Genomic DNA, 26107 nt, shown 5'->3' with positions numbered 1-26107 from the left:
AATGGTTAGCATTCCTGGCCAGACTGTCCCTTTAAGATGGCCCTGCAGATTCCACATTAGCAGGAAACCTATAGAGCCGCAGAGGAAAACTCCAGTGGTCAGCTGTAAAGGAGAGCACTGCTCTCACCAGTATCCCCCTCCCCTCTTGGAACGCCGGCCGGCCTGGAATATTATGTTAATGAAAACGAAGGCTACTCTCGTGGTTCCGAACCCTGGCATTACGGTGGTCACACACACCAAAATTACGTTACCCATTGGATCTGGAATAGCCATTATTATCGTTGTGTTTTCTTAGAAACAATCTGCAAAAAGTTTTTCAGAGTTCCAGTATCGCACACAGAGCTAAAGCATGTCTAGATCGGCACTCCACTACTAACTTATTAGTGTAATATATTCTTTAACATTCAATAACAGACAACGATAAATGTGTTGCCATGTCATCTCAGGGGATTATGGGAAATTAGACAACCTCTCGAGACCAGCGGTGCTTTTAAGCAGCACTTTGAATGTGCAGTTCCAGCAGTTGACGCGAATGATCACCCCGGATGGCACATGGGTCCTATATATTTTCTGTGCATTTCACCATGCACTGAAACCCATCTGGTCCCTGCCAGGCTTCCATTGTTCTGTCCAAATGGAGAAAGTGCAGGCCGAATTGAAAAGGAGCCTCTCACCAACATCAAACCCAAAACACACAAATGCTTGACTGACTAATGCGCCTGCCATGACCTCATCTCCATCAAAATGACTGAAGATTTTGGGCATCCGAAGAAAAAAAAACAAAACAAAACACAAGTTTGCTTTGTCTGAGCTCTCACTGAGAAAGCCGAGCTGGGTGGAGAAAATTCATGATTCCTTCTCACACTTCACTGTTTACTTTCTGGTAGGGCTTGAGATGAGTATGACCGTGTATGTGTGTGTGTGCGTGTGTGTGTGTGTGTGTGTGTGTGTGTATGTGTGTGTGTATGTGTGTGTGTGTGTGTATGTGTGTATGTGTGTGTGTATGTGTGTGTGTGTGTGTATGTGTGTGTGTGTGTGTGTGTGTGTGTTTTCTTTGTGCCCAGCCCCAGTTAAGTAGACAGGGACAAGGATTACCTCAGCCTCCAACCAGTCAGTGTTTTAGCTACCCTGACCCTCACTGGGAGCACCCCCCCCCACACACACACACGCGCACACACTCACACACACACATACACACACACACACACACACACACACACACACACACACACACACACACACACACACACACACACACAAGCCTCTGTGTAGCAGTCATCTCTTTTTTTTTCAACAAAAAGTGAAAAATGAGCAAAACTGAGGTTCTATGCATTTCTCTCGCATTGATCTCAATGCAATCAAACACTCAAAGGCAACCCCCCCCAGGCCAAGCGCCATTGGCTAAGAGTCTATGAGACTGAGAGTGTATGATTGTGGCAATTAGACCATAATTAGAGGAGGCGGCCAAGGAGTCTTGGTTCTTATCTTGAGCGCAGCTGCAATTGCTTGGACACAGATTGCCACGGCCAGCAGCCGAGCCTGTGGTTTGTTATTTATGGAGTAATTACTGATTCATCGTTGAGTCATAAACATGGCTGCTCCCTCTGCAGCCGCTGCAGCCGACGTACACCGCCGGTTACGAGTTATGTTGTCCTTACTAATCTCTCAGATGTCCACAGCTTCACCAAAGAGCAAGTGTGTGTGTGTGTGTGTGTGTGTGTGTGAGAAAGAACACGTGTGTTTCATGCTAAAAAAACCCCCACATCCTTTCACTTCCACTTTCAATACAATATTGCGACATGTGGAGAACGTTGCCATGTGGAGAACGTTGGCTTTTTAACGTGTGAGACGGCGTGGGCGTGTTGCGCATGTAACGTGTGCCAGGTTAGGTGTGTACGAGTCTGTCTGTGACCACGTATTCCCGGTATTCATTTCAAAACTATTAGGCACTGGCAGTGGAGCAGCAGAAGAACTACAGCCAACGCTTGAACAGGACTCTCCACCCCATCGTCCTGCGTAAACAAAATCAATCGAGCCTTTTTTTTTTTGGAGGCAGAATCGTAAAGAGTGGTCAGTGGTAAGTGGGCGGGCTCAACCTCGCCAGGCCTTGGCAGGAAACCCTTGCTGTACGACACCTGATCCTAATTCGGCGCAGTTTCGCAGTGGCGCGGGACTGGGAGGTTTGTGCGCAGTTCTGCATCTACCAGCGCTGAACCCCACGACCTCTCGGAGGTCGAGCCAACGTGGCCACCACTGAAAGCTGCAGTGATAAAAGGCAATCTTTGTAAAAAAAAAAAAAAAAACCTGCGACGCTGACAGCGAGCTTTTGGAAAACCGGGAGGCCAGTGAACCAGCGTTAACTGGGGAGGGCGTTCTGGAGACGGACCCAAAACTCCCGCGTTGTGTTTTCCGGTGTTTGTTGGTGTTTGTTTGGTCGGTGTGGGGTTTCGTGTGTGGTGGGGTTGTGGAGGGGTGATAGCTGACCTGCCGAGGCTGCGGCTCCACAGCTGGGAGCGAGGTGTCCGCTGGAACAGGTACACATGTTGGGCCTGGAACAGAACCCGTCGCCGCACGAGTTCCTGCAGATGGCTGAGAGTGGAAGCGCGGGGATGGTGGAGGAGAGCAGGAGGGCATGAGAGGAATGAAAGATCAAGAGATGGAGAGAGAAGGGGGGGAGAAAGGAGAGAAGAACAAAGAAAAGATGAGAGGAGAGACGTGACAGAGGAATACGTTTCTTAAAATGGGCGATAAATTAGCTAGTGGGGTTGCTGTGTTCGCTCTCGTGCATCTTGAGCGGTTTTCCGCTCCTCCATTTTCCAGTAGGGACCCCCTAACGCTTCAAAAGCCCCTCGGAAAATAAAAACTTCCTGAGCCACTCCGGCCATCGGTCCCGGGATACAGCGACGCTACTCACGGACGATGCACTGGTTCCCCGCGGGCAGAGTTTTCCATCCTGGACAGCAGTAAGAGTGAAACCGGGAACCGCACACGTTGGGCCTGAAACAAACAAACAAAAGAAGCCAGCACAATAAACAAAATCTGACCATATTTTATTTCACGTAACAAAAACTCAATATAAAACACACATCGTTTCTGGTTCAAATGTAACTAAATATGTGAAATGGCCTTAAAAGGACACATTCATGAAGGGGCTACAGAAAAAGGGTACAGTTTGTTCTGGATCTTAAACTTTGAGACAGACACACTGGCTGCACTCCTGTGTCCCCTGGGTGCTGTTCTTGGATCAGATCCAGGGCTGGTGCAAACTTAAACACTCGCGCATGAGGAAAGATGTAGTTTGATCACTGGGGATTCCCCAGAGAGTGAGGACTGTACCATCTCTGATGGGTATGGATGAAGCGTGAGGATTGTACCATTTTTAGAAGCATGTGAACTGGAAGGGTCCAGTGTTCCCTGCTGTTCAGTGCCATCTTTGATTCTGTCACCTTGTGATGTGGCAGAACCGTGGCTGCTCTGTGCGCTTTATTACAATGTAATTCATCTTTGATGTACAATAGAAAGCAGCCCTAGAGCCACTGTGAAATCGGACCTCTGCCTTTATTTCTATCAGCACGATCTGCCATGCATGGACTCTGAGCAAGCCACGAGCTACATCTGTCATAAATATGCACACGCATGAACCCACACACACACACAAACACGCACACGCACACAAAATTCTTTTCCTCCACAATTCAGGATGTTTACCCATGTTAGCTGTCTGGGAAAGTAAATTTAAAAGGATGCCAAAGTGAAACACTAGTGGTTACGTAGGGCTGCTCGGAGAGAAAAGGGAGACATACATAGATAAACAGACAGACAGACAGAGACAGGCAGATAGCTAAACAGATTAAAGGGTGGAGAACAGCGAGAAGAAAAGGAGGAATAGAGAGAGAGAAATAGGCAGAGATGCTGAAAGGTTAAGAAGCAGCAGGAATAGAGACAGGAGGCGCAAAAGAGTGATGTGGGAAAGGGGTAAAAAGCTGTGGGAGGACCAAAAAAACAAGCGTAGGTTAAGTGGAGTGGAACGAGAGCAGAAAACAAAACCGTGGAAATTACAGCCGAACATGATGGAGCGCAAGCAACCCGGGGCCAAAGACCCGAGGGCCACATTTCTCAACCCAACACGCAATCACTCTCACGACCCGGAGAGCGCACGTCGAGAGCGAGGGGAGCTCACCAAGATGGATCACCCGCTCGGACCCCTCTTGACACCCCCCCGCCCCCTCCCCCTCCGGAGCCGTCCTCCGTAGCTGGCGAAGTCCGGGAGCACGGGTCCTCCGGCTCCGTGGGTCTGTTGTGGCTCTCGTCAACAGTTGCTAAGTACCTTGGGATTTTTCTGACTCAGCTCAGTGGGGGGGCATCCGCTGCGAGAGATGTGTGCCGTGCTGATGTAAACACGTTCCCTGTTTTTCGAGAACAGTGACGAGTCTGCAGAGGGCCTGTGAAGGCCTGCCCAATCCCGGGACGTCTGCAGCACGCTGAAACTGACAGCCGTCATAGCGTTGGTGAGTGTGAGCATGAGTGGCTATGGGAATCGTTCGGTTCAAATAAAGCTTGTTTTGGAAGTTCCATATATATTGCAGTGTGGAGAGTTTTCATTTAAATCATTAATTAATCTGTCACAGGGTCTCACTGGGTCTTCACAGTTTTATATCATTCCTCAAAATTGTTGCATTTTAACATCTATCTGTCTATGTCTGTCTATAGCCACTACAATAGCTGTAGATGTGCAGTTCCAAAGAATAACCTGCATCTTTCATCGGCAGGGCATTATGTGTGCATTATGATTTATTTTTTCGTATATCAAGCAAAAATCAATTCCATCTCTTTGCAATAAACCCTACTTTCATGTATTCTGCGCTGAATAAGTGGGCGACAGACAGCCATTTGCCTGTATATTTAATGCTGAAAGCTGAAATTTTGCAGTGAAACAGCTTTGAAAAACAGGTGAACGTTATTATAAAAGGGCATTGGTAAAATCAGGAGACTTAAGGTTATATCACAGTCTAGTGTGATGAAGATGTTTTTAAAAAAAGCTTAGTGACAGTAGAATTTGTGGACAGACAGACGTGAAGAATGACTACTCTAGAACACCCGCATTTAAAGAAGGGCCTTAAGGTCAGGGTAGCTGCTGTTATCCTGGATGCGGTGCTGTTCCAGTTATATTCTGTTAGAAAACCCGGCCCACATGAATCACGGCCGTTGACGTTTGCTATTCAATTCCATCACTTTTGTTCAAGCTGTTTTTATAAGCAATATATTTTAAATTGATAACAGGGGGTAAACGTAAAAGCACCAGCATCAACTGATCTGAAATGGACCCGTGTCAGTTACGTCACTAGATTTAAAAAAAAACAAACCTCTCCAACAGCTGTGCCCTGCAGGTGAGCGGCACGTGTTCTTTCCCAGGCCGAAGATTTCATGATACGGGGAGCGACTTCGTGTTCTGCGGTGGGAGTCGAGCATGCTCGTGGCACGCCCAGCTTCGGTGGAGAGGGAGGGCGTCACCAGACACTCCACGTCCGCGGGTCTCAGGCAGGATGCTGGGATCCCCAGCTTAGCTTCCAAAGTCATAAATTACCAGCTGGGGCTGATGGAGAAACCTGATGGCTATGTAGCAGTCACAGAGCAGTGGTGATGACCCTGGAACTCGGCTCCTGAAGAGGTCAAAGGTTGAGTTTCTGGCATCTGCCCTAGGTTCTCTGTATTGTTACCCCGGACCACATGGTCACATGGTCACGTCTGACATTAACCGGACACAGCTGTTCTCTAAATTCCTTAAAGAAACTTTTTCAAGTGCTGCGTTTTTTTTCTGAAAGTCCACTGACCTGGGCGGCATCTGATCATCCTAATGTCTAGACAAGCCACTGAATGTAAGAGACACAGAGGAGGGAATCCACCTTAAGATACTGCACAAACCACCTCAAGCTATTTCCCCAGCTATCTAAAACTACTGCGCACATTTACCTGGGAATGTTTTCCCTTTCATCTAAAACTGATTTATGATTTATGAAGTGCCTCGCAAGATCAATAAGAAAAACAAAATGAACAAAAGGTGCACTATAATGTAAAAAACAAAATCTTTATCTGGATGTGTGTAACACACTGCAACAGCCCAACTCATTCAAAATGAACAGTATATCTTAAGTAGGGGATAAAAACGGCCATTTGATTAAAACGCCCGACTAAAAACAATAGCAAACAGCACATACATTTTCTGAAACTAACCTTGAGCTTCCAGAGAAAACGTGCTTACACAATGCACAAATGTCGCCTGTGAGTCATGCAACCTTCGGAATTCACAGTGGAACTCGTTCCATGTGATGGCCCTTTTATGTGCAGGAAAAAAACCCACACAATGGTTCAAACACCGAGGACTCCACATTCTTCCAGGAAAAATTAGTGTCAGGCACTTAAGGAGGGTTTGGAGGCCTTCGTCCCTAGCCAAGGGGAAACGGATGACCCTTTGCCACAGCTTGAGTGCCTGAGTACGATTGTCTACTTTGAGGAACATTCTCAAAGCCAACAAATGTTCAAAAACATCTCCCCTGAGGTCTCAGAGGGCCTCCCAGACAAAGTTCTGCATTTATTCCGAGGTCCTCGAGTCCTTGTTATTAAAAAAATAGAGGGAGGGAGGGAGGGAGAGAGAGAGAGAGAGAGAGAGAGAGAGAGAGAGAGAAAACGTCTTTCCCTGGCATTGGTGGACCTGTGCCACAAATTCTTCTCCTCACCCCGAGCCAAGGGATTTTACAAGTCTCCCCAGACTTTCTTCTGGTTCGGGAGGTGCGCGGGCTACACTGTGATCGGGTTCCTCCTTTGTGGGCCAAATCACACATTTGCTAAGCGAGCCAATAAATCAAGCAAACACCAAATTACCTGCAGCAGCACACTTAAGCAGTCTGACACTAGGAGGCGCTGCGCAGACAGTCTGGCGAGGTCCAAATTTACACACTTTACCTCCTGGTTGAACTTTGTCACTGCATTCCTTACTAGATGCTTATGTGCACGAGCAGCAACGAATATGCTATTTTGCGCATGGGTCTTTGCAATTCAGCTTCTAGCCAGTGACAAGGTAACAGTGAGGGTAAGACCAATGTGAGTGGTTTGAAAATGCTGGGCCATTCAATGTGTGTGTGTGTGTGTGTGTGTGTGTGTGTGTGTGTGTGTGTGTGTGTGTGTGTGTGGGTGTATGTGTGTGTGTGGGGGGGGGGTCTTTGCAGCACCACTTCTGCATGTTTCCAACCTGCGCCACTAAAATTAGTCCACGGCTCCGCATCACTGACAAGATTAGACATTCACAGACAGTTATTCTGGAAAATTGGCCAAAAGATAGAATCTTCTGGAAAGGGTCCAGGCTCAGCACACCAGACCTCAGCCATGAGCCTCCCATCCGCAGGAAGGTTTCACTGCATATGTTGTTTTTTTAAAGGCCGCAGTCTTCTAATGAACCAAGAGGTGACCACTGAACTCACGTCAGACAGACACCAGTGGCTGCAGTATTCATTTGAACCTGCCTGACTCACCTCAAATATTGTTTTAAATTTAAATGAAAACAGATATTCATAGGCTTTTTTGTGGCACTGCTTAATGTAATGATTCTGTGTTACAGATGTGTCTTTCTGTTTGCAGTGCTTTCAGACTCTCTCTCACCTGCGGATCGAAAAACAAACGTGCTTTGTGGTGGGCCCACGCGGCGACGGGGATACCTCATTTCCTGTGGCCATTTGTGCAGGAGTCATAAGCACGGACGCGTGAGAGCCTGGCTGGAACGACTGATGCAGACACTCGAACCCAGGGAGAACAAAACAACCCTTGTTGTTTCAGAAAGGGGGAAGAAAAACAGACAAGCCCAGGTTGGCAGAGTGGTGGTTCCCTCTCTGCCTCCTCAGAGCCGAGTCTGGAAGGCCACCCCTCATCTCCCGCCGAGCCCTACACTTCCCCATGCTGCAATTAGCATCACTCTTAAAATAAACCACCGCACAATCGCCTGGCTCTCTTCGAGCCAGAAAAAAAAAAAAGTTGAAGAATTCGTTTGAGATGGTCAAGTAGGAACGCAAACACCTGCTTTATCAACGGTGGAATTATCCGTGTCATCTTGCTGTTATGACCAACTCCTCTCATTATTGACATAACTCCGATATTTCACGCTGGATGCAGGAGTTGTGACATACACAGCCAGACATCTACATGTGGGTCTTTAAAGGAGATTGCAGTGATCCTAAGTGCTGGTTTGGCTGTTATCCAAACTGCCTAAAAGGTGTGCTGTAATCAGTACAGGACTATTAAAGCAACTAGTGTTGAGTATTGAAGCACCCTGGCACCACGCATTTTCCAGCCATTTTTATGTTCCTTCATTCTTATTACTTGCTGACACTTTTATCCAAAGAGACTTACAATTTTGATTGAGTACATCTGAGGGTTAAGAGCCTTGCTCAGGGGCCCAACAGTGGCAACCTGACACAGGGGGCTAGAACCAGCAACCTTTTGATTACTAGTCAAGTACCTTAACCATTGAGCTTGGGATTTTGCAGTATGAGGAGGTAACACACACATACACACACATACACGCACATGCACACGCAGGGTTAAGTACTGAGTTTATTCACCAAGACATTAGTTTTAATTTGCGTATATTTGTAGTGTGTGAGTTGCTGTTTAAAAGTTGCTGAAACAGTTTGGCATTACTTAAAATGAAACTACAGTTTGCATTGACTCCTGACTGGAGTTCTAAACAACAATCAAATTCACTTTCCACATGGATGTGTCTGAGCCTTATAGCCCAGACTGGCCCAAATTGGCTAAATCCCAAATTTCCTAATCTCTACATAAGTGCACTGCATACGTTCTGAAATTATGGCTTCCACACCCTAGGTAGAGAGCCATTTTTGGAATCAGCCATGGGTCGGAAAGCCACTTACCCCCTCAAGGAATCTTGTCCTCTCCGGCGCACCCTCTGCTGCACCTCCCCCTCCGGCTGGGAGCTGAAGCGGCTAGCCTGCAGGCCTCCGTCCGCCTGACCCTGCACCGCCCGGAACGCTGCCCCGCACACGGCAGCCAATCCCAGCACCACCCTGACCAGCGTCCAAGCCCCCATTGGCCCGTGCTGCGCCGCTCCACTCGTCCTCGTGCTAAAGCTCGCTCTCGCTGATCGCCTGGATGGCCCCGAGTTCCAGTCCAGCTACACTCCAGGGTGAGTACTGGGCTATAAAGAAGACAAGCATCAGCGTGTAGCCGGGAATCTCTCACCGCGCCAGGCTGTTACGGGCCTCTGTCCGTGGTCGCAACCCGCATGTAATCTTTCAAGAGGTGTGAAGTTTCACATACTAAATCAAAGCATCAATTGGAGTTGTTTGCCAATTCCAAAACTCTTAACTCTTACTATAGTAGCCAAATGTGGTGTAGCTGGCCACACCTGACTTGACTAAATCTGAGGTGATATGAATAATCTATATTATGTTATCCATAACAAAAAGACAAAAACGCCCAGCAGCAGTAAGCAGCCTCGTGTGACGCTTATATTATTACAATGATATGATGAATCCTGGTTGTTTTTTTTCCAGATGAGGAGAAATACCTACTCTGAAGTGAAGAGGTAGTGTATTGTGAACACAGGTATGTTGTCTGACAGAAGTGTCAGTTGGCTGACCTCTGGAGCTATGCCATCACTCACTTACCAATATTCAATACCGAAGTACTACAGTACTACCGACTGGATTCAACCAAGAATCCAGAATCTCAAGAATTTTGCTTAAAGAAGCTTTGGTTATTAAAATCTCAGCTTCCCAAATGAAATCAACTTGACTAGTTCCAAATAAAATTTGACTATAACCAAATCACCAACAATTTACATGCCCCAATCTCTGTGCGATTATGACTAGTTCCTCTGTAAAACTGTACATGAAGTAAATGATCCCCAGATATGTTTATACGTAACAGCCTGTCATTCCAGCCTGTCTTCCAACTTTCCTGAGCAAAATGGTTTTGAATCCCACACCATCATGTGCACTTTAACTTTTCAACAACTCCACTCAGACAGTATTTGTGCTGTATGATCCTTAGAAATGGCCAGCTCTCTCATTAAAGCAGTTAAAACAGTTTCGGTGTGCTTCAGCAGATTTCTAACTGCTAGTTAAGTTTCCACTTAACTGGGCTTACGAAACACCAAGACTGACCATTTTCTTCTCAACACACATATTCGCATTAGAGTAAGGCAAGCAGTACCTACCCAAAGCATGGAGTGGGAAAAATATTTCCGTTGTACCAGCTCTCAGAAATAATAATACAGTGTTATGTCTCCGTAAGCTTATCCGCAATGGACAGATAACTCAGCAATTCTATTCCTTTAAGTTGATTGTGTGAAATGACAGCCACAGGCGCAGCTATAATTCATAGACCAATTATTCTGAGCAGCTCGCAAAGATTTTCCGTAGGCGGATATCAGTGCGGGACGAACAAAGAAAAGGCTTCATTATTTATCCACACGCTCCTATAATAGACTATTAGGTGGCCGTTTATACACAATCCCGGTAATAACGGAATAACGGTCAATAATGTGTGATTATCTTGTTACATATTAAGGCATGTGAGCGTTTCCTTTGTCACAGACCAAAAAAAAGTTTTGAATGATTCGTAAAGGATGATTTCGTGAAGATTTAAGGATTAAGAATAAGAATTAAAGAATAGACTATGCTTTTTTCTCTACAGGAAATTAGATACGGTTTTGTCCAACGAAACTTGGTCATATTAATTTGAGGATCATCATCTGAGGAACGCAGAAGTCACCGAAGTGAAATTTGCTTAACTTTTCTGAGGAAAAGTGTGCTGAAGACGATGTTAGACAAAAATTTAAAAAAATATTTTTTTAACAGGCTAACCAACAAGCGATAAATGAATAACCAAACGAATGGTGTCTTTCATTAGATTCTTAAATGGCTTTATAGGTTGGTTTTAGAATTTTGGCAATCTATTAACTTCATTTCTTACCTTGATTAGCCTATTGGTGTCCATTTCAACACGTTTGCACGAAAAACTAGCAAATGCATTTTTTGTTACAAGCAGTAATATTTGTAAGACGAAGAAACAAAACACCATCGATGTAATTTACCTTTAGAACTGCTGCAGCTCCTTGTGACTGTCCAGCCGGGAGTCCGGTTTTTGTAACGGGATACGTTCCCCCTGAATGGGAAATTGCACCGAAGCCTTGGGAGAAAAGAAAAGTTAGTGAATTACTCCGATAGGGAAAGGGGAGGCGCTTTCCTAAGACGTAGACAAGGGGGGTTTCTGACGGATTGGTAAACCCATGGTGCTCTGCATACATTTGCTGCGATGGGACAGTTAGCCTAATGCATTGTTTCAGATGCATTGTTTCTAATGCATTGTTTCAAATGGCATCGATAGGACTCTCAGGCGCTTGCTTTCATGTTCCTTATATTGATTGGCCTTTTTCGCTGCATGGCCTACGCGTGTGTGCTTTCCAGTCGTGCAGCTGGCTTATAACGTTTCCACTGGGAGTTCAGGGGTTAGAAATCACACTTTAAATGGACAAAACGTTGTAGACTTTTGTCTCGAAATGAATAAATTATCCAGTCATATATGAAACATGCATATATCACCCTCAGCAAAAAAGCAAGCAAACAAACAAGTTGCTGTAAGAACTTTGTGTGTGTGTGTGTCTGTTTGTGTGTGTGTGTGTGTGTGTGTGTGTGTGTGTCTGTTTGTGTGTGTGTGTGTGTGCGTGTGTGTGTGTGTGTGTGTGTGCGTGTGTGTGTGTGTGTGTGTCTGTGTGTGTGTGTGTGTGTGTGTGTGTGCGCGTGTGTGTGTGTGTGTGTGTGTGTGTGTGTGTGTGTCTGTTTGTGTGTGTGTGTGTGTGTGTGTGTGTGTGTGTGTATGTGTGTGTGTGTGTGTGTGTGTGTGTGTGTGTGTGTGTGGCTTCCTCTGTTCCACCTGGGGCACCTTCTCCCCTACATCTAGCCATCTGGGTGGCCAAACAGCTGGACACACCCCAAATGCTGCTCACAGCACTGCCGTGTGAACGAGCCAATGAGGTGAAACAGTAGGTCTGGAGAACACCCAAAGCTCAAACTGTTTCAATAGCTCTTATCTTTGCACATAGGTTACAGGACCCTCATTTAGACCTTCCAGATGTTCCTCAAGGCCCACTGAGCAAGTCCATAGTTCCAATAGGCCCACCATTAAACTAATGGGTGAGATTAGTATAAGATTGTGTGATTTAGCCCACATATTAGCATTGCTCCTCTGTTGTATGCTATATTGCTGAATTCAGTGCAGTCACAGGAGTGATTTGCAGCGTTTTCCAGCTCCGAAAGGCTTTCGCTACCAAGCAGTGACGCCAATACAGAACTTCTGTCATTTATTTAGGAAACATGATTTGGGACACATGGAGAATCATGGCAGCTATGCATGTTGCCTTCATGCAGAACAGGCGACTGTGCATGTGTTTGGAGTCGGGAGAAAAAGTGTTGTGTTTACGGAATGGCTGGATCTTGAAACCGAAGAGGAACTGAAGTAGAAATGCATTAAAATTCCAGGTTTGGATTCATGTATGTCTTTAAACTGTGACATTGTGTCCTTGGCCATGTGTTAAGGATAAACAACCCGGAGAGAAATGGTTTTGAACAGGCGGGTGTTGAGGTGTAGCAAAACGGAGATTTGGATGCGTCCCTGTGTGGGGTTCATGGTGGAGACAGCAGAGATAGGGTGGAGCAGAGCCCACCACAGACGCGCTGCCAGTTGGAGAATCGGCAGTCGCGTGGTTAGGTGCTGAGAGAGACTTCTTGTCCTAAGGGGAAAGGTAACGAAATAAAACAGAAAAAAACATCTCCCGCTCTGAGGGAAATCCTGTGTGAGATGTGGTCTTTTCAGTAGACATCATCGTGGGGTCAGTCTGAGCTCATTAGACTGAGCCAGGACCGTTGAGGTCTGTCGCACGCCCTCGCGGTCAGAAAAGGGTGCACTTTGTGGTCGGCAGATTGCAAGGGCCTCGCCACAAATCCTGCTTCATAGCGGCTGCATTTATTTGCCTGACTATTTCGATAGCATCCACCAAACATCAGGGCAAGGCCGGACGGGGCCTGGTTATTTTTGGGAAAGCTGGTCTTCCGTGACTCTAATCTTAAGGCACTTTGATCTTTCATTCCTCCATGGCTCCTCAGGCACATTCTCCTTGTGTTTTTTTTATGTGTGTGTGTGTGTGTTTTTGTTTAACGACCCCTTCGGTAACTCTAACCTCACCTACCCTCCAACGGCAGCTGCAGCCGGCCAGTGATGCAGCGCAGAAGGAATGCGACATTTCGAGCACGGACCAGGGCACACGAGTGTGATGCTCGGCCTACGGGATCGTGTCGTCCCATAAACCCCCCCCCCCCCCCCCCGTCCCACAGGCTTTGTCCGTGTGCCTGTTCCCTGTGGCCTTGCGTGCCGCTGCATTCTCCGGGAACGGCGGGTGTGTACCGGGGCTTCCGAGCAGACCGAACGGACTGCGCGTGTGTCAATTCTGGGGTGTATTTTACCACTGCCTATAACACACAAAGCACAGACGAGCAGAGAGAGTATGGGAGAACCCCAAGCCCCCCCCCCCCCCCAGTTGATGTTTACAAAGTTTTTATATTAAAGGGTCATGTAATACGTCTTCCTGGAAAGGGGAATCGGAAATTCCATGATTCCCTGTGGTGACTAAAAGGCAGGGGGCAAAATGAGAAAAGAAAGTAGGAGTCAAATAACTGGAAATCCAGAGGTGAAAAATATTTGCTCGATAATTCTAAGAAACGCCAGTCTTTAGATGTACTGTCACTGTAAGACGTATTACAACATAACCTGGCTTTCTAACATGAGTGATTGAAAAGTGGTGGTTCAGTGGTTACAGTACTTGACTTGCTGCTGCTTCAAGTTGCCACTGTTGGGCCCCTGAGCAAGGCCCTTAACCCTCAATTGCTCAAGTTGTAGTCAGTCACAACTGTAAATCCCTAAATGCAGCTAAAATGCTGTAAATGTAAATAATTGATTTAAAGATGATCTTCAAGAAAATGTGCATAAATTATTTAAATTTTAAGATATTGACGCTTGACTGTTCTCCCACTCTCCACCACTCAAACACCCTCTCGCTGCCCTCTGCTATGTTTGGACACAGGAACAGATACAGAACGGAGAGAGTGAGGTTACTGAGTAGCCGGTCCTGATTAGGAGTCCTCCGTCCTCAGCAAATTAAACGCTTTTCTGGCAGGAGTTCCTGCTCGCCTGCACACCAGAGACTTGCATGCAGGCTTGCCCTATTTTCATTTACACAGTTAATCAAAGAAAAAGCTGCATCTCCAGAGCCACACTTTCAATCAGTCTATAAGAAGGAAATTTCCGTTCGGAGAGGTAAGGGTTAAAACCAATCTCACTCCTTTCTAAAGGAGTTAGGAATTTTGCGCACTTCAGATATGACTGCCTGAGGCTTATACGTGTCTGGCCCAGTGTGTCTGTGTTTCATTTGGGGGATCCTGGGGGTGATTATGTCTATTCCTACGGAGACTTCCACTTCATCGTGACGTAGATAATCTGTGGTCCTAGTGCAGGTGAACATGCCATGCTGAAGCAATGATTTACAGGGCAAAGAATAAAAGTGCAACAGTCTTCATACCTGCCAAATGTTTTTAGTTTAGTTTGACCATAAACGTGTCATGTACATTTGTTTCAGCAGAAACATGCGTAATACTTTTCGAGGTGATTTTTTTCCCCCTTTCTTTGTCATTTTGATGAAGGACATCTGCATATGGTTCCACTTGAAGTAGATTTTGCCTGTATGGGCTCTTTATTGGTGCTTAGACTCAGCAGTACCTTGGCAACCCCACCCTTAAGTTGGAATTTCGGTATGGACTGAAACAGGCTAATAGAGTTTTCCGCCAGGCCACACAATAAAACGTGGATTCCGTTTTCAGTTCTCAGTTGGAGAAGTTCGCTTTTCTGCTAGCTTTGGGTTATTCCTGACAGTAACAGTGACCGCACACTCCCCCGACTCTAATTCAGACAACAGCAACTAGTCAAAACCTGGGATTTGTGCTCCTCTAACTAACGTCTTCTCCGGCCTACAGCTGACCCACTCGTGTCGGTTTTCTCGCAAACGTTTTAGCAACTTACTAAAACTGAAAGGCAAAAATGTTTCGGATGTCATCGGATTTGCGGATGTCATCTTGACGATATTACGGAACAGTTTCTCTAAAGAGCTCATGAGTGAGAAAGAGCCAGAGATGCAGAGATGAACGCAGAGAGAGTTAAAGAAAGAAAGGCAGATAAATACGCCAAAAGAGAGCGAAGAAAGGAAACCGTATCTCAGCGAGAGGGTGGCGAGGGCGCACATCCTGTTCTGCAATAATAAGCCTGGCCGGTGTTGAGCTGCAGTTATTTGCGCAGTGGGTCATCATCTCAGCCATTCCAGCCCTAATTACTTACACCAAAACGCCCGGTAGAGTCAGCAGACCCTGTCCTGTCTCTGCCGGGGCGAGCAAGACACCACGCTGCACAGAAAGACCTGCTAAGCTGGGCAGCGCCTGTCTTTTTGAATGCTGCCAAAGTGTGGCCTGTGATTCAGTGATTCAACCTCCCAGGTCATGACGCATGCTGGCACTTTCGTTAGAACAACATGTCAGACAACACAAAGGTCCGGGGATTTTTTTTCAGTTAACTGCTTAGTAATGACAAGGCACAGACAAACATTTTGTGGATGTGAAATCCAGGTAAAGCAGGTGTAGCCAACCATGAGGCTGGAGGATCATTAAAAGATGTGATCACACACACACACACACACACACACACACACATATGCACGCACGCACGCACACACACACACACACACACACACACACACACACACACACGCAGGCCTGCTGAGTACGTCCTACTTCTCACATCTGCTGTGTTTGTGTGTGTGTGTGTGTGTGTGTGTGTGTGTAATACACATACTGATGTAAAAAAAGCAAGTTTGAAATGGGCATATTACTGGCCTTATAAAATGGCATAATTATCTTATCTACTGCTTCTATCTCACCCAGCATGCAGCTACAGCTGTTTAAAGTCATGCTGCAACAGCCCACCCTTTATTGACATTTAAGTACATCAGTGGACCACCCAGAAGTGTCATTCGCTACGGTGGTCCTTGAACTAGTGTCCACGTCCTTAATGTAACCATACATAAAATCACACCAAAGGTGTCTTATCTTTATCGCCCACACACACAGATTTTTTTTCACAGTCTGCATTCCCATGGTCTCGTTTTGTTTTTCTTTTTTACAAGTCTCGGACTCGCGTTTGCGTCCGACGTCGTTTTGTAGCCAGTGGAGTGAGCCAGACCATCAGGTGACCAGCTGTGTTTGCTTGATTCTGTAAAGAGCAGAGCAGGAACCCTGGTTCCAATGCACTCACACCCGTCCACAAAGCGTCCCATGACGAACTCGAGAAAGATCACGGGAGGAGACGTTCACCTGTGGAAAGTAACTGAGACTGTTGAATTGTACCGGATAAATAAACATAGCAAGTCCCCTTCGGCAGACGTCGTGCACCACTCCCTCGTGTGAGGATCATGGCCAGGAAGGCAGGTAGGCTGGTAGATGAGCAGCCTGAAAGGGATAGCGGAGGCCCCTCGAGTACAAAGCCAGGCGTCTGTTTGTGCAGTGTTAGCGAGCGGGGTCCTGTCCACGCAAGCTGTGGAGCACGGCACCTCTGAGGAACTCCGAGAAGGCGGCTTTGAAGTGAAGCCTGGGGTCAAACGGAAGGTGGGGGATGGGTGGGGGCCCTGTCACTGATGGGTGAAGCCGCCCAGCTGTTCAGATACCCTGCAGTGACAACAACTAGCATCAGACTGAAAATGTTCATAAGAATCTAAAAAGATTATTATGAACTCTCAAGAACGATTAACTGAGTATTATTACTTAGACTGATTAGGCCGTTGTGGTTGTAATTGAGTCATAATATGATTTCAAAGCATATTTGATATGAAGGGCATGATGTGTTTGGAAATCACTCTTCTTGCAGGTGTAGGTTCTCCGAGTACTTTGCTGAATGTTCTCATTTGGGGTCCCAGGTGGCTTTGCACCCAATCCTTCCCTGACATGTTTTCAAGTGTCAGGTAGCTATTGGGTGATAGCTAGTGAGCGCGCTCCGCTGGCTGATGTAGCAAGCGCTAGCTCAGATCACCAGCAGGGGCATGCGGCGGGTCACAGGCACTTCAGACAAGAGTGGAATGTGGATCTCCTGTAAAGAGAGGTCATTTTTCAAGCAAACGCCTAAACACGCTCTTCCCAAACCACATGTAGGGTGTGGCCCAAACTCAAACACACAATTTTCCTCCGATTTATACCTTTGAGTCAAACTGCGACTCCGGTTGAGAAAGGATTCAGTGAAATTACTGTCACAGTCCACAATTAGCTCTTTTAGGCTTTTCTCTCTTTGTTGGTGGGTTGTTGTTTTTTTTGACACCCTCATTCGTGTCTGAGTGTGTAGGGAGAAATCCAGCACTAAGAGCTCTGCAGGAATCCTTCTACAACACCCCACCCCCCACCCTGAACAAACCCCGCTGGAATTCAGGCAACCGGAGCCTGGGAGATCTGGGTCTCCGTGTCACAGCGGAGTAGGAGTGCCGCTCCCACCACGACTACCCCACCTCTGGGACTGCCTCCTCTTCACAGCAGGTCACATGCTCTGGCAACGACATACGTGCAAATATCCGACCGGGAACAGGCCTGAGCTCCCAGCTACACTAGCAGTACTGTTGCTGGAAGGGAGGATGACGTGGGATACAGATCTGCTCCATCGTTGATCCGGAGATTGGCCCAGAGCCAGGGAGTTCACCACACACAACCTTTTGTCACACTGCAGCCCCGGACCACCCAGGGGCTACGATGTTTCATTTAAGTGCTAATTAGGAACCGGTTAACACCTCTCATTACACAGTGGCTAACTACTCATTATAAATAATCATCATGGCACCGTGGTGTAAAAAGGTGACCCTTAAGAGATGTTTTTGGCTTTAGCATTTTCCAGCTATGTCTTGTAGACTCAAGGAGTTATAGACAGGTGGGATGAGGCAATGTTTTCCATCTTAAAGTCGAGTTTCGAAGGCTGCAGGACTGCATGGTTTAGTGTTCCACCTATTCCAACACCCCTAACACAGCAACGGTGATGATATCCATTTAACCCCTACCATGTGTTTCCCATAATAGAAAAAAAATCCAAAAATGTTCTCATCTGAATGGTGCAATCAGTGGGCAACTGTTTCAGCCTGGTGAAAGTTCACAGCCTGCTACCCAAACGCAGCCGCTGCTGTTCCCGCGAGTGCACTGTTTGGGTCAGTCTGATGCCTTATGCCCTACAGAAAACATAATGTCCGAGTGGTCAGCCTTTATGGGACAGAAAAACATGTTATTTCTCCTTTGTTTCTGTATGCACCCATTAACAGTTCATCTCGCGTCTCACACTGACCACCGCAGACGATTTGGTTGTTGACGTATATGGTCTTTTGTCATATTTTTTTGTGGTGATATCTGAGTGAAAAAGGTTTTCCAAAAAAAATATTGATACTGGTGATAAGCCTGGCAACATAGACTAAGTCTTTTTATCATGTATCATTTTGTGTCTTATTTTCTGACATGCTGAAAAGTATGGACCATTGATCATGACCAGCAGACCTGAACATTACAAACTACAAAAATATAGTAGTTCTCGGTAAACAAACGCAGTAAGCAAGTGTGTAAACAAATATGAACTCAGTAAACAAATGCGCATTACCTCTGGGAGCAATAAGCCATGTGAATACTGAGGCCGAGGACAACATGAGTGTGTTATAATCAGACCCACCTGGGTTTTCTCTCCAGAAGACGAGTAAGTCATCTGCATGGACATCTGAAGGGGGGTTAGGTTTTCATGAAGGTGTTTTCATTCCTTTCTGTAAACCCCTTCCAACTGTAAATTAGCCATCAAGTCCTTTTACTCTATAACATTAGACTCTCAGACCCAAAGCTTTTATTGCTGTGATAGAGTCACACGCTTTTCATAATCATGTCACAAGTTCAGACAAACATTTCTTCATATGTTTGCAAGCAGTCATGAAATGGCCGGGTTTGCGTGTACTGTTATTACTGAGTAATAGGTGGGCCAGTCCTTTCAGTGTGTTTCATTCTCCTCCCATGAGATGCACATTTTGTAGTATGTTGCACGTCTTCACAGAAGAATCCCTACTCCTCTCCCCGTAGCACACACTACTGTCTTTGTGCCGCTCGCTTTGTAATTAGCAAATGTGTGTTGTGTGCAAACGTTTAGTTAGAAGGGAAGTATTTTAAAACCAGATTGAGCACTGCTTTCAAGTGGCTGTTCCCTACTTTATGATGTCCTGGCACTGAGGATGATGCAATCATTATGTGAACTAATGTCTGCCTGATAATTAATGTCATAACCATCAGGATCTGAGAAACTCCTTTGCAAAGGCCTAGGTTAAAGCAATAATCAAAGAATAACATCAGGACTTCCCTCATCCTACTGCAAGCATGATCGAATCACACACATACACACACACACACACACACACACACACACACACAAAGGCACCCATTTCATTCGGGGCCAGACAGCTGTAGGGAAGTGTCGTGGCGTTTGTTGGGGAATAGGGAGTCCATTACTAAGACGCATTTTCATGCCAGGAATTTGAGAATTGGAGTGTAATATTTCAAAGTGTTCAAAGTACAATATCACATGACAGAAACATTTATTTGGAAATGCACTGCATTCAAGTGGATCTAATGTATCTAGTGATTTATAACCATACTTGCATAATGTGAAAAAAGATTTGTAAATCAAAAGTGGAAGTCATAAAAGCACATAATTTTCATGGACTATTTACTGTGTAGTACTGCCTTTTTGTCCTGGTGGACCAAATAAAATCAAGTGAGCAGTTTCTGCGGGTTAAAAGCTGTTAATTATCGCAAAACGTAACGTTTATTCTTTCGTCAGTTTCTTTCTACTGGAATGCAAATGCAGACACCAAACGACATTTCAAAAAAAGTAAATAAGCATAAAAATCCATGTGCCGCTTCTCTCTCTATAACCCCTTGTGTTTTTATTAATTACAACTTTCTTCACAAAACCCCACAGAAACGCTTACATCAACGCCCTCTCCTGGTCCCTTTAAGTATTACATCTTGGCATGTTTTCTGTAAAGAATCCGAAAATTCAAATGTGGGATTTAATAAAGAAGCGTCTGATTGGTTGCGATAGTCCCCGTGGCTTTTCTATCATCACAAATGATTAATAACGAACACCCTTATAAACAAATGTGTGTCAGATTCACTTGATCAGTTTAATAACAGAGATTCAACACCTTCGTTTAAGAGCACTAATTTCCCAACAATGCATGCTTGACATGTTTAGCAAAAGGTTATGGTAAAAGCGGCCTCTATCAAGCACGGACAATGTTGTGTTACAACCAACAAGTTGCACACTAGGAATCCGTTCACCAAACGTAAATCAAATCAAATCAAAATGTATTTATATAGCGCTTTTCACAACAGATGTTGGCACAAAGCAGCTTTACAAATGTCCAAGTCCAAGCCCCCAGTGAGCAAGACAAGGGCGACAGTGGCAAAGAAAAACTCTCTAGAGCACAAGGAAGAAACCTTGAGAGGAACCAAGACTCAAAGGGGGGGGGGGGCATCCTCCTCTGGCTGACAACGGACACTACAATAATAATTTTAAAAGAAAAATAAATTAAAAAGGAAAACATTAGCAATTAATTTCTAGTCCAACTTTCTAGAGGTCCTAGTCTTGTAAAGAAAGAATTCCACCAAATTTTTAAGTCAAGCCTTTTTCTGTTCATGATTCACTGGGGAAAAAAGACTCTCTCAAGAAAGCGAGCGCTGCAGTAGTTCTGTGTATTTCAGGAATTTGAAACTGGGTGTATCCATATGATGGAGCACCCGTTCGATTTAGTGGAAATTTGGCTCAGGTGAAACAGAAAAGAGTGAAGAGATAACGCATGTCATGAAAATTAAGTGTGGACTGAGATAAAAAATTAAAAAAAAAATAAAATAAAATAAAAAAAACCTAACAAAAAAACCAAACCTCAGGCCAAAGAATGGCGCGAATGCAGCGACCACGGGAGAAATTCTTTTAGAGCTTTATCAACTTCCCAGGTGGAACACAAACGAGTATTTGAGAAACTACCACATCTCCGAGGAATGCTAGTTCTTAGGAACCGATAAATATCCCGGACGATCCATATTCGCCTTTGACGCATTGTAAAGGGGGAGCTTTGAAGAGGTATTTATGGGAGTTTTAAAATGAGAGCCTCCTGCTGACAGCTGAGCGAAACAGCTTCTGCTCAGCCTAAAGCTTGGGGCTGGCAGGAGGCTATTCGAGCCTGCTCAGTGCAGCCTCTCCTGGGGTGGGTTAAAATGGAGGGTCGCCACTCTTATCGTGCCCTGCGACTACTTCGGGGGCGCCTGTGAGAGTGGCCCTCAGCTCTGTGTCCTGAGTCCCAAATCACGGCCCAGTTTACTCGTCATTTAGGACAAATAAGGAAGTTTGCTAAAAGTCAAAAGGCCAGTTTCATCTTAGCTCAAGCCAGTGACATATGAATGGTATAAGAATATGTTTCTGAAATAAAAAATAAAAGTATTTTTGTTAAATTATCTCTTTAAAAAAACATTTTAATGCAATATACTGTTTTGGATTAAAATGATCTGGTTTGTTTATAAGATCTCAGTGTTTGTCTTCTTATTTATTCTACTCTCTGCACAGAACACCAAAGTTCGGTTGAGTCGCTGGAACACTCTGCCCTCCTCAGATTCATTTGATGTTATGTGACTCTTTTCTTCTCCAGAGTGGATGAGATTGGGATTCCTGTTCCACCGCAGACTAACATGTTTAGAGAGTCCAAGCGGAGCCAAGTACATCTTGCAAAAACAGAGGTATTAATACGGCCACAGCCAAACCACGTTTGTAGGTCAAATAAGTGTTGAGTGATCTGAGGACTTGACAGATAAGGACGAAATGCTATAAACAACTGCATCGTAAACTAGTTATTGCCTCCTCTCCTTTGGTAATAAAACTCTTAATGAGGCAGTATAACTCAAAGCCTCAACAACTGACAACATTGTTTTGTACGGATAAATCTCGGAACACGTTGCCTCAGCACATGACTGATAACGATGGGGTGTCTTTTGTAGACACTAAAACAAAGGGCCATTCATAAGCTTGTACTACAGCAAGCATATGTCATTTCTCCGAGCACCCCCCAAAAAAATCGTGAAGTGTGACTGACACAAATGCACCCTCTAGTGGTACTAATGCAGAACCGCATGTCTTGAATTTGCTGTGGTTAACAGTTTGCCTGGGGTTGGGATTGGAGTTGGTGGGGGGTTGTCAGCGCCTTCCTTGTGAGTGGTAAGAAGAATGTTTGTGTTATTATGGTTTTGTGTTCAGTTCGATCTTATTTGTATACTATAGTGCTTTTCACTGTCACATAAAGGAATATTAACAGGTTGAAAGGACGGAAGAGCTGGGAAAAAGAACGTAGGCCCAAACAGGAATCCATCTTCCTCCTTGGGGAGGGGATGCCTGTAGCTCGTCATATGTGCTACCCAGGAGCAATAACTGTGGTACCGCTGACATAGTCCGAGCAGTTTGTATGTACTGCTGTAGGTTGAAGTTTGTATGGCGAGAGTGTGTGGCTGGGTGGTTGCTGGTGGGGCTTTTGCTGTTGGTGTTCGTGAGCTTCTTCCAAAAAGAACAGGAAAACACAGGCGGAGGTTTGGCGGTGACAGCAGTGGGTGAGACGAACAAGTTTTTTATTTTTTTTTCCCCCCCGGTGAGCTTGAGAGAGATCCACAGAATCATTTTACTTCCAGACCTGGAATAGTGGAGCCATTGTGCGAGAAGCCCAGAGGAGGCAGGCAGCTGTCTGGCAGAGAGAAGCAGTCCAGGGCCCCACTTTAGCGCTCTTACACACAGAGTGGTGAGCTGACCATTTCAGAAGCACTTACCGCATTGATCCCAGATCAGGATATGGTACAGACGCTCACAAACCACCAATATGCAGCTGCTGGCTGGTACATATTTGGACTACAGCCTGGTGGGCTGTCCTTTAAGAGAGAGCCTATGGGAAAGGCTGAAAACCCCGAAACGCCGAAGGGGTGTGCAGGACACTGCAGAGGACAGGGTGGGTGCATTAACTTGGCTCAGCAGCTGGGCCCGATCTCAAATATAGCCTTCATGTCCACAATCTCTGCCTCCCTGGCTGTGTCAGGGCACCAGGCATGGTGACCTAAAGGCAAGCAGCCACTTTTCCATACTTTGCTATGGCCCACCAACGCATCCGAAACTGGGTATTACGCAAAATGCGCTTAGCCTATTCTGATGATGTATTTCACGCTACTTTCAAAAGATTGTGGAACATTTCAGACACCGTTACAGCCTTTGAACTTCATGACGAAAACTGATTCACCAAGATAAAGTTCCAGCAAGCTTCAAAAGTTCATATAATGCAGTTGTTTTATTTAACAAAAAAAAACAACAACAACATGAGACCAAAATTTCTTGCAGTGTTTTTAGGACACTTAAAATCATTAAGAGGAGAAAGCAGAGTAGCTGGCTGCATTGGCAGGTGACTCTACTTACAGCACATTATCTCAGGCTAATCACATCACTCAAATCAATGTTTTAGCACAATGTCCTCTTAAGGTTTGGGATATATCACCAAAAAAATAAATCATTTTACAGAACAAATTAAAAATGATCGACATGAATCACTTATGTTATTATGCATTATACTCACACTTGAAAATGACTTTGTTGGCATCCGCAATTATGCATTGTTTGGTTTAGATTCAGAAGCCACACCTCATGTCATGGGATTGAATAGAGCTGAATTTTCCATTACTGCTTTTTCATTACTAACTGTGAGTACTAAGGTTTCGAACACATCAACCATCCCGGAAGTACTATATTGGCATACTATGTAATTTAAAGAATGCTGTTTCAAACACACCCATTCTTTACTTGGTTTAGACAGCTGGAGTCTTATATAGGTGGCCTCAGGATGAAGAGAGAGCATGAAAATACATTTACATTTCACATTCACAGCATTTAGCTGATGCTTTTATCCAAAATGACTTACAATTACAAAACAAATCCTTCTATTTGCCTCGTTTGTTCTTAACAAGTTTTTTTGACTGTATCACTCCTTCTATTGCTGTAACAAAGTAATGTTACTTTTCCTGGAAGGACTTCATCTTTGTCTCCTGCCAGAGATCATTCAGTCATTTGCTCTTCGCCCCACAGACGCGGACGCCTCATGGAGCAGGGTAATGGTGGTTGTTTCCACAGCCAGGTGATTCGCAGCACTTCGGATTTATGTGGCAGATAACAACCGGCTGCGGTTTGAGCCGTTTCCTCCAGGGAGCTGTACAGTTGCTTTATAGCGAGCTGCACTGAACCCTGCACTGACGCACTGGGTCTTCAGAGTGACGCTGTGTCTCAGTACCTCAACTTGACTGAACGTGCACATATGAAGGTGTTAGCTGTTTTCTTCTCTAGTGTTTTGCTTCCTCCGCTTGTGTTTCTCCATCTTTGTGTTTTTACATTGGACAGACAACCTGCTGAATGGTTTTCTCTCCTAATTGTGCACCTCTAATGGTCTTTTAACTCGAGACTTTGTTGACTCAAATCACATGTTCGGTGCAGTGTTTATAGTGATGACGCATGCTAGTTAACGATGATGACACAACGGGGATACCAAAGGCGACAAACAAGATCAAAAGGACAGATTTTTCCTCACTTCTCAAAAAATGAACCTGACCAGAGTCTAATTACCTGTGAAAGATCATACTGACAATATGAGATTGTTTATGTGACTGCCGTTCTCTGAATGCTGAAGAAGGGAATGCAGTGAGAAGGTATGTTCGTTATGCAGGCCTGCAGGTGTTATACACATATCTCACGTACTGATCTGCTGGGACCAACATACTGTAATATTATTTCTTGTTCTTCTACCACTACAGCACAGGAAGATGTGTTACCTGGTGCACATGTGAAAAAAGCTGCATATAAAACCAAACGACCCTGGCTGAGACCAGCATAACTACTTTGAAACAGACACTGTACCACACACTTTATTTAGTCACATGTGAGTCAAGGTTGGCAGCTGTTAGCGGGTCTGCTTAGAGTTTGAAGGTCAAAGTTAAGGTTTAGGCCTAGAAAGCAGGTTTAGCAACTAACCCCGATCTGTTGACTCAGACTTCAAGGAAACAGAGTCCGGTCAAAAAACTGAGCTCAGAATAAGCATAGGTTATTTGCTATGGCAATTTAAACTGTGAAATTAAGATGCTATCTAGCTATTAGATGCTATTAGACATAAACCAGAGTTTCTTTGTATAGGCTATTTCTCTCATCACAAATTAAATTCTCAAAACTACTTGTTAAGTGTCCACATAATCTACAGTGTGAAAAAGTGTTTGCCCCCTTCCTGGTATCTTTTTTTTTTTTTGCATGTTTGTCTCACTTAAATGTTTCAGATCATCAAACAAATTTAAATAGTAGATAAAGATAACAAGTAAACACAAAATTCAGTTTTTAAATGAAGGTTTTTATTATTAAGGGGAAAAAAATAAACCTACATGGCCCTGTGTGAAAACGTGATTGTCCCCAAACATATTAACCAGCCTTTGCAGCAATAACTACAATCAAGAGTTTGTGATAACTGGCACTGAGTCTTTTGCAGCGCTGTGGAGGAATTTGGACCTACTCATCTTTGTAGAATTGTTGTAATTCAGCCACATTTGAGGGTTTTCCAGCATGAACTGCCTTTTTAAGGTCATGCCACAGCATCTCAATCAGATTCAGGTCAGGGCTTTGATTAGGCCACTCAAGTCTTCATTTTGTTTTTCTTAAATCATTCAGAGGTGGACTTGCTGGTGTGTTTTGGATCATTGTCCTGCTGCAGAACCCACGTGCGCTTCAGCTTCAGGTCACGAACAGTTGGCCGGACATTCTCCTTCAGGATTTTTTGGTAGACAGCAGAATTCATGGTTCTATTTACCACAGCAAGTCTTCCAGGTCCTGA

At 45.0% G+C, this 26107-nt stretch overlaps 1 protein-coding gene across 3 annotated transcripts in view; it reads right to left on the bottom strand.

Moving 5' to 3' along the window:
* Positions 1-11240, bottom strand: part of fbn3 (fibrillin 3) — a 59965-nt gene extending 48725 nt beyond the window's left edge. For 2 of the 3 annotated variants that reach the window (XM_035523151.2, XM_081708026.1), the window contains exons 1-4: positions 11108-11240; positions 8922-9205; positions 2915-2997; positions 2485-2589 (exon numbers count right to left, since the gene is read on the bottom strand). In XM_035523151.2, the coding sequence (XP_035379044.2) occupies positions 2485-2589; positions 2915-2997; positions 8922-9097 (364 nt within the window). In that variant the 5' untranslated portion in view covers positions 9098-9205; positions 11108-11240. Of the gene's footprint in view, positions 1-2484; positions 2590-2914; positions 2998-8921; positions 9206-10228; positions 10372-11107 lie in introns of those variants that run through there. The other variant, XM_035523152.2, reaches the window with a different exon arrangement.
* Between the last annotated feature and the right edge of the window lie 14867 nt (positions 11241-26107).

The sequence above is a fragment of the Electrophorus electricus genome, chromosome 26, assembly GCF_041902795.1.
Source record: "Electrophorus electricus isolate QZ-2024a chromosome 26, ASM4190279v1, whole genome shotgun sequence".
Classification (NCBI taxonomy): Eukaryota; Metazoa; Chordata; class Actinopteri; order Gymnotiformes; family Gymnotidae; genus Electrophorus; species Electrophorus electricus.
The sequence above is the reverse complement of the archived record's forward strand: the minus strand, read 5'-3'. Positions and strand labels throughout refer to the sequence as shown.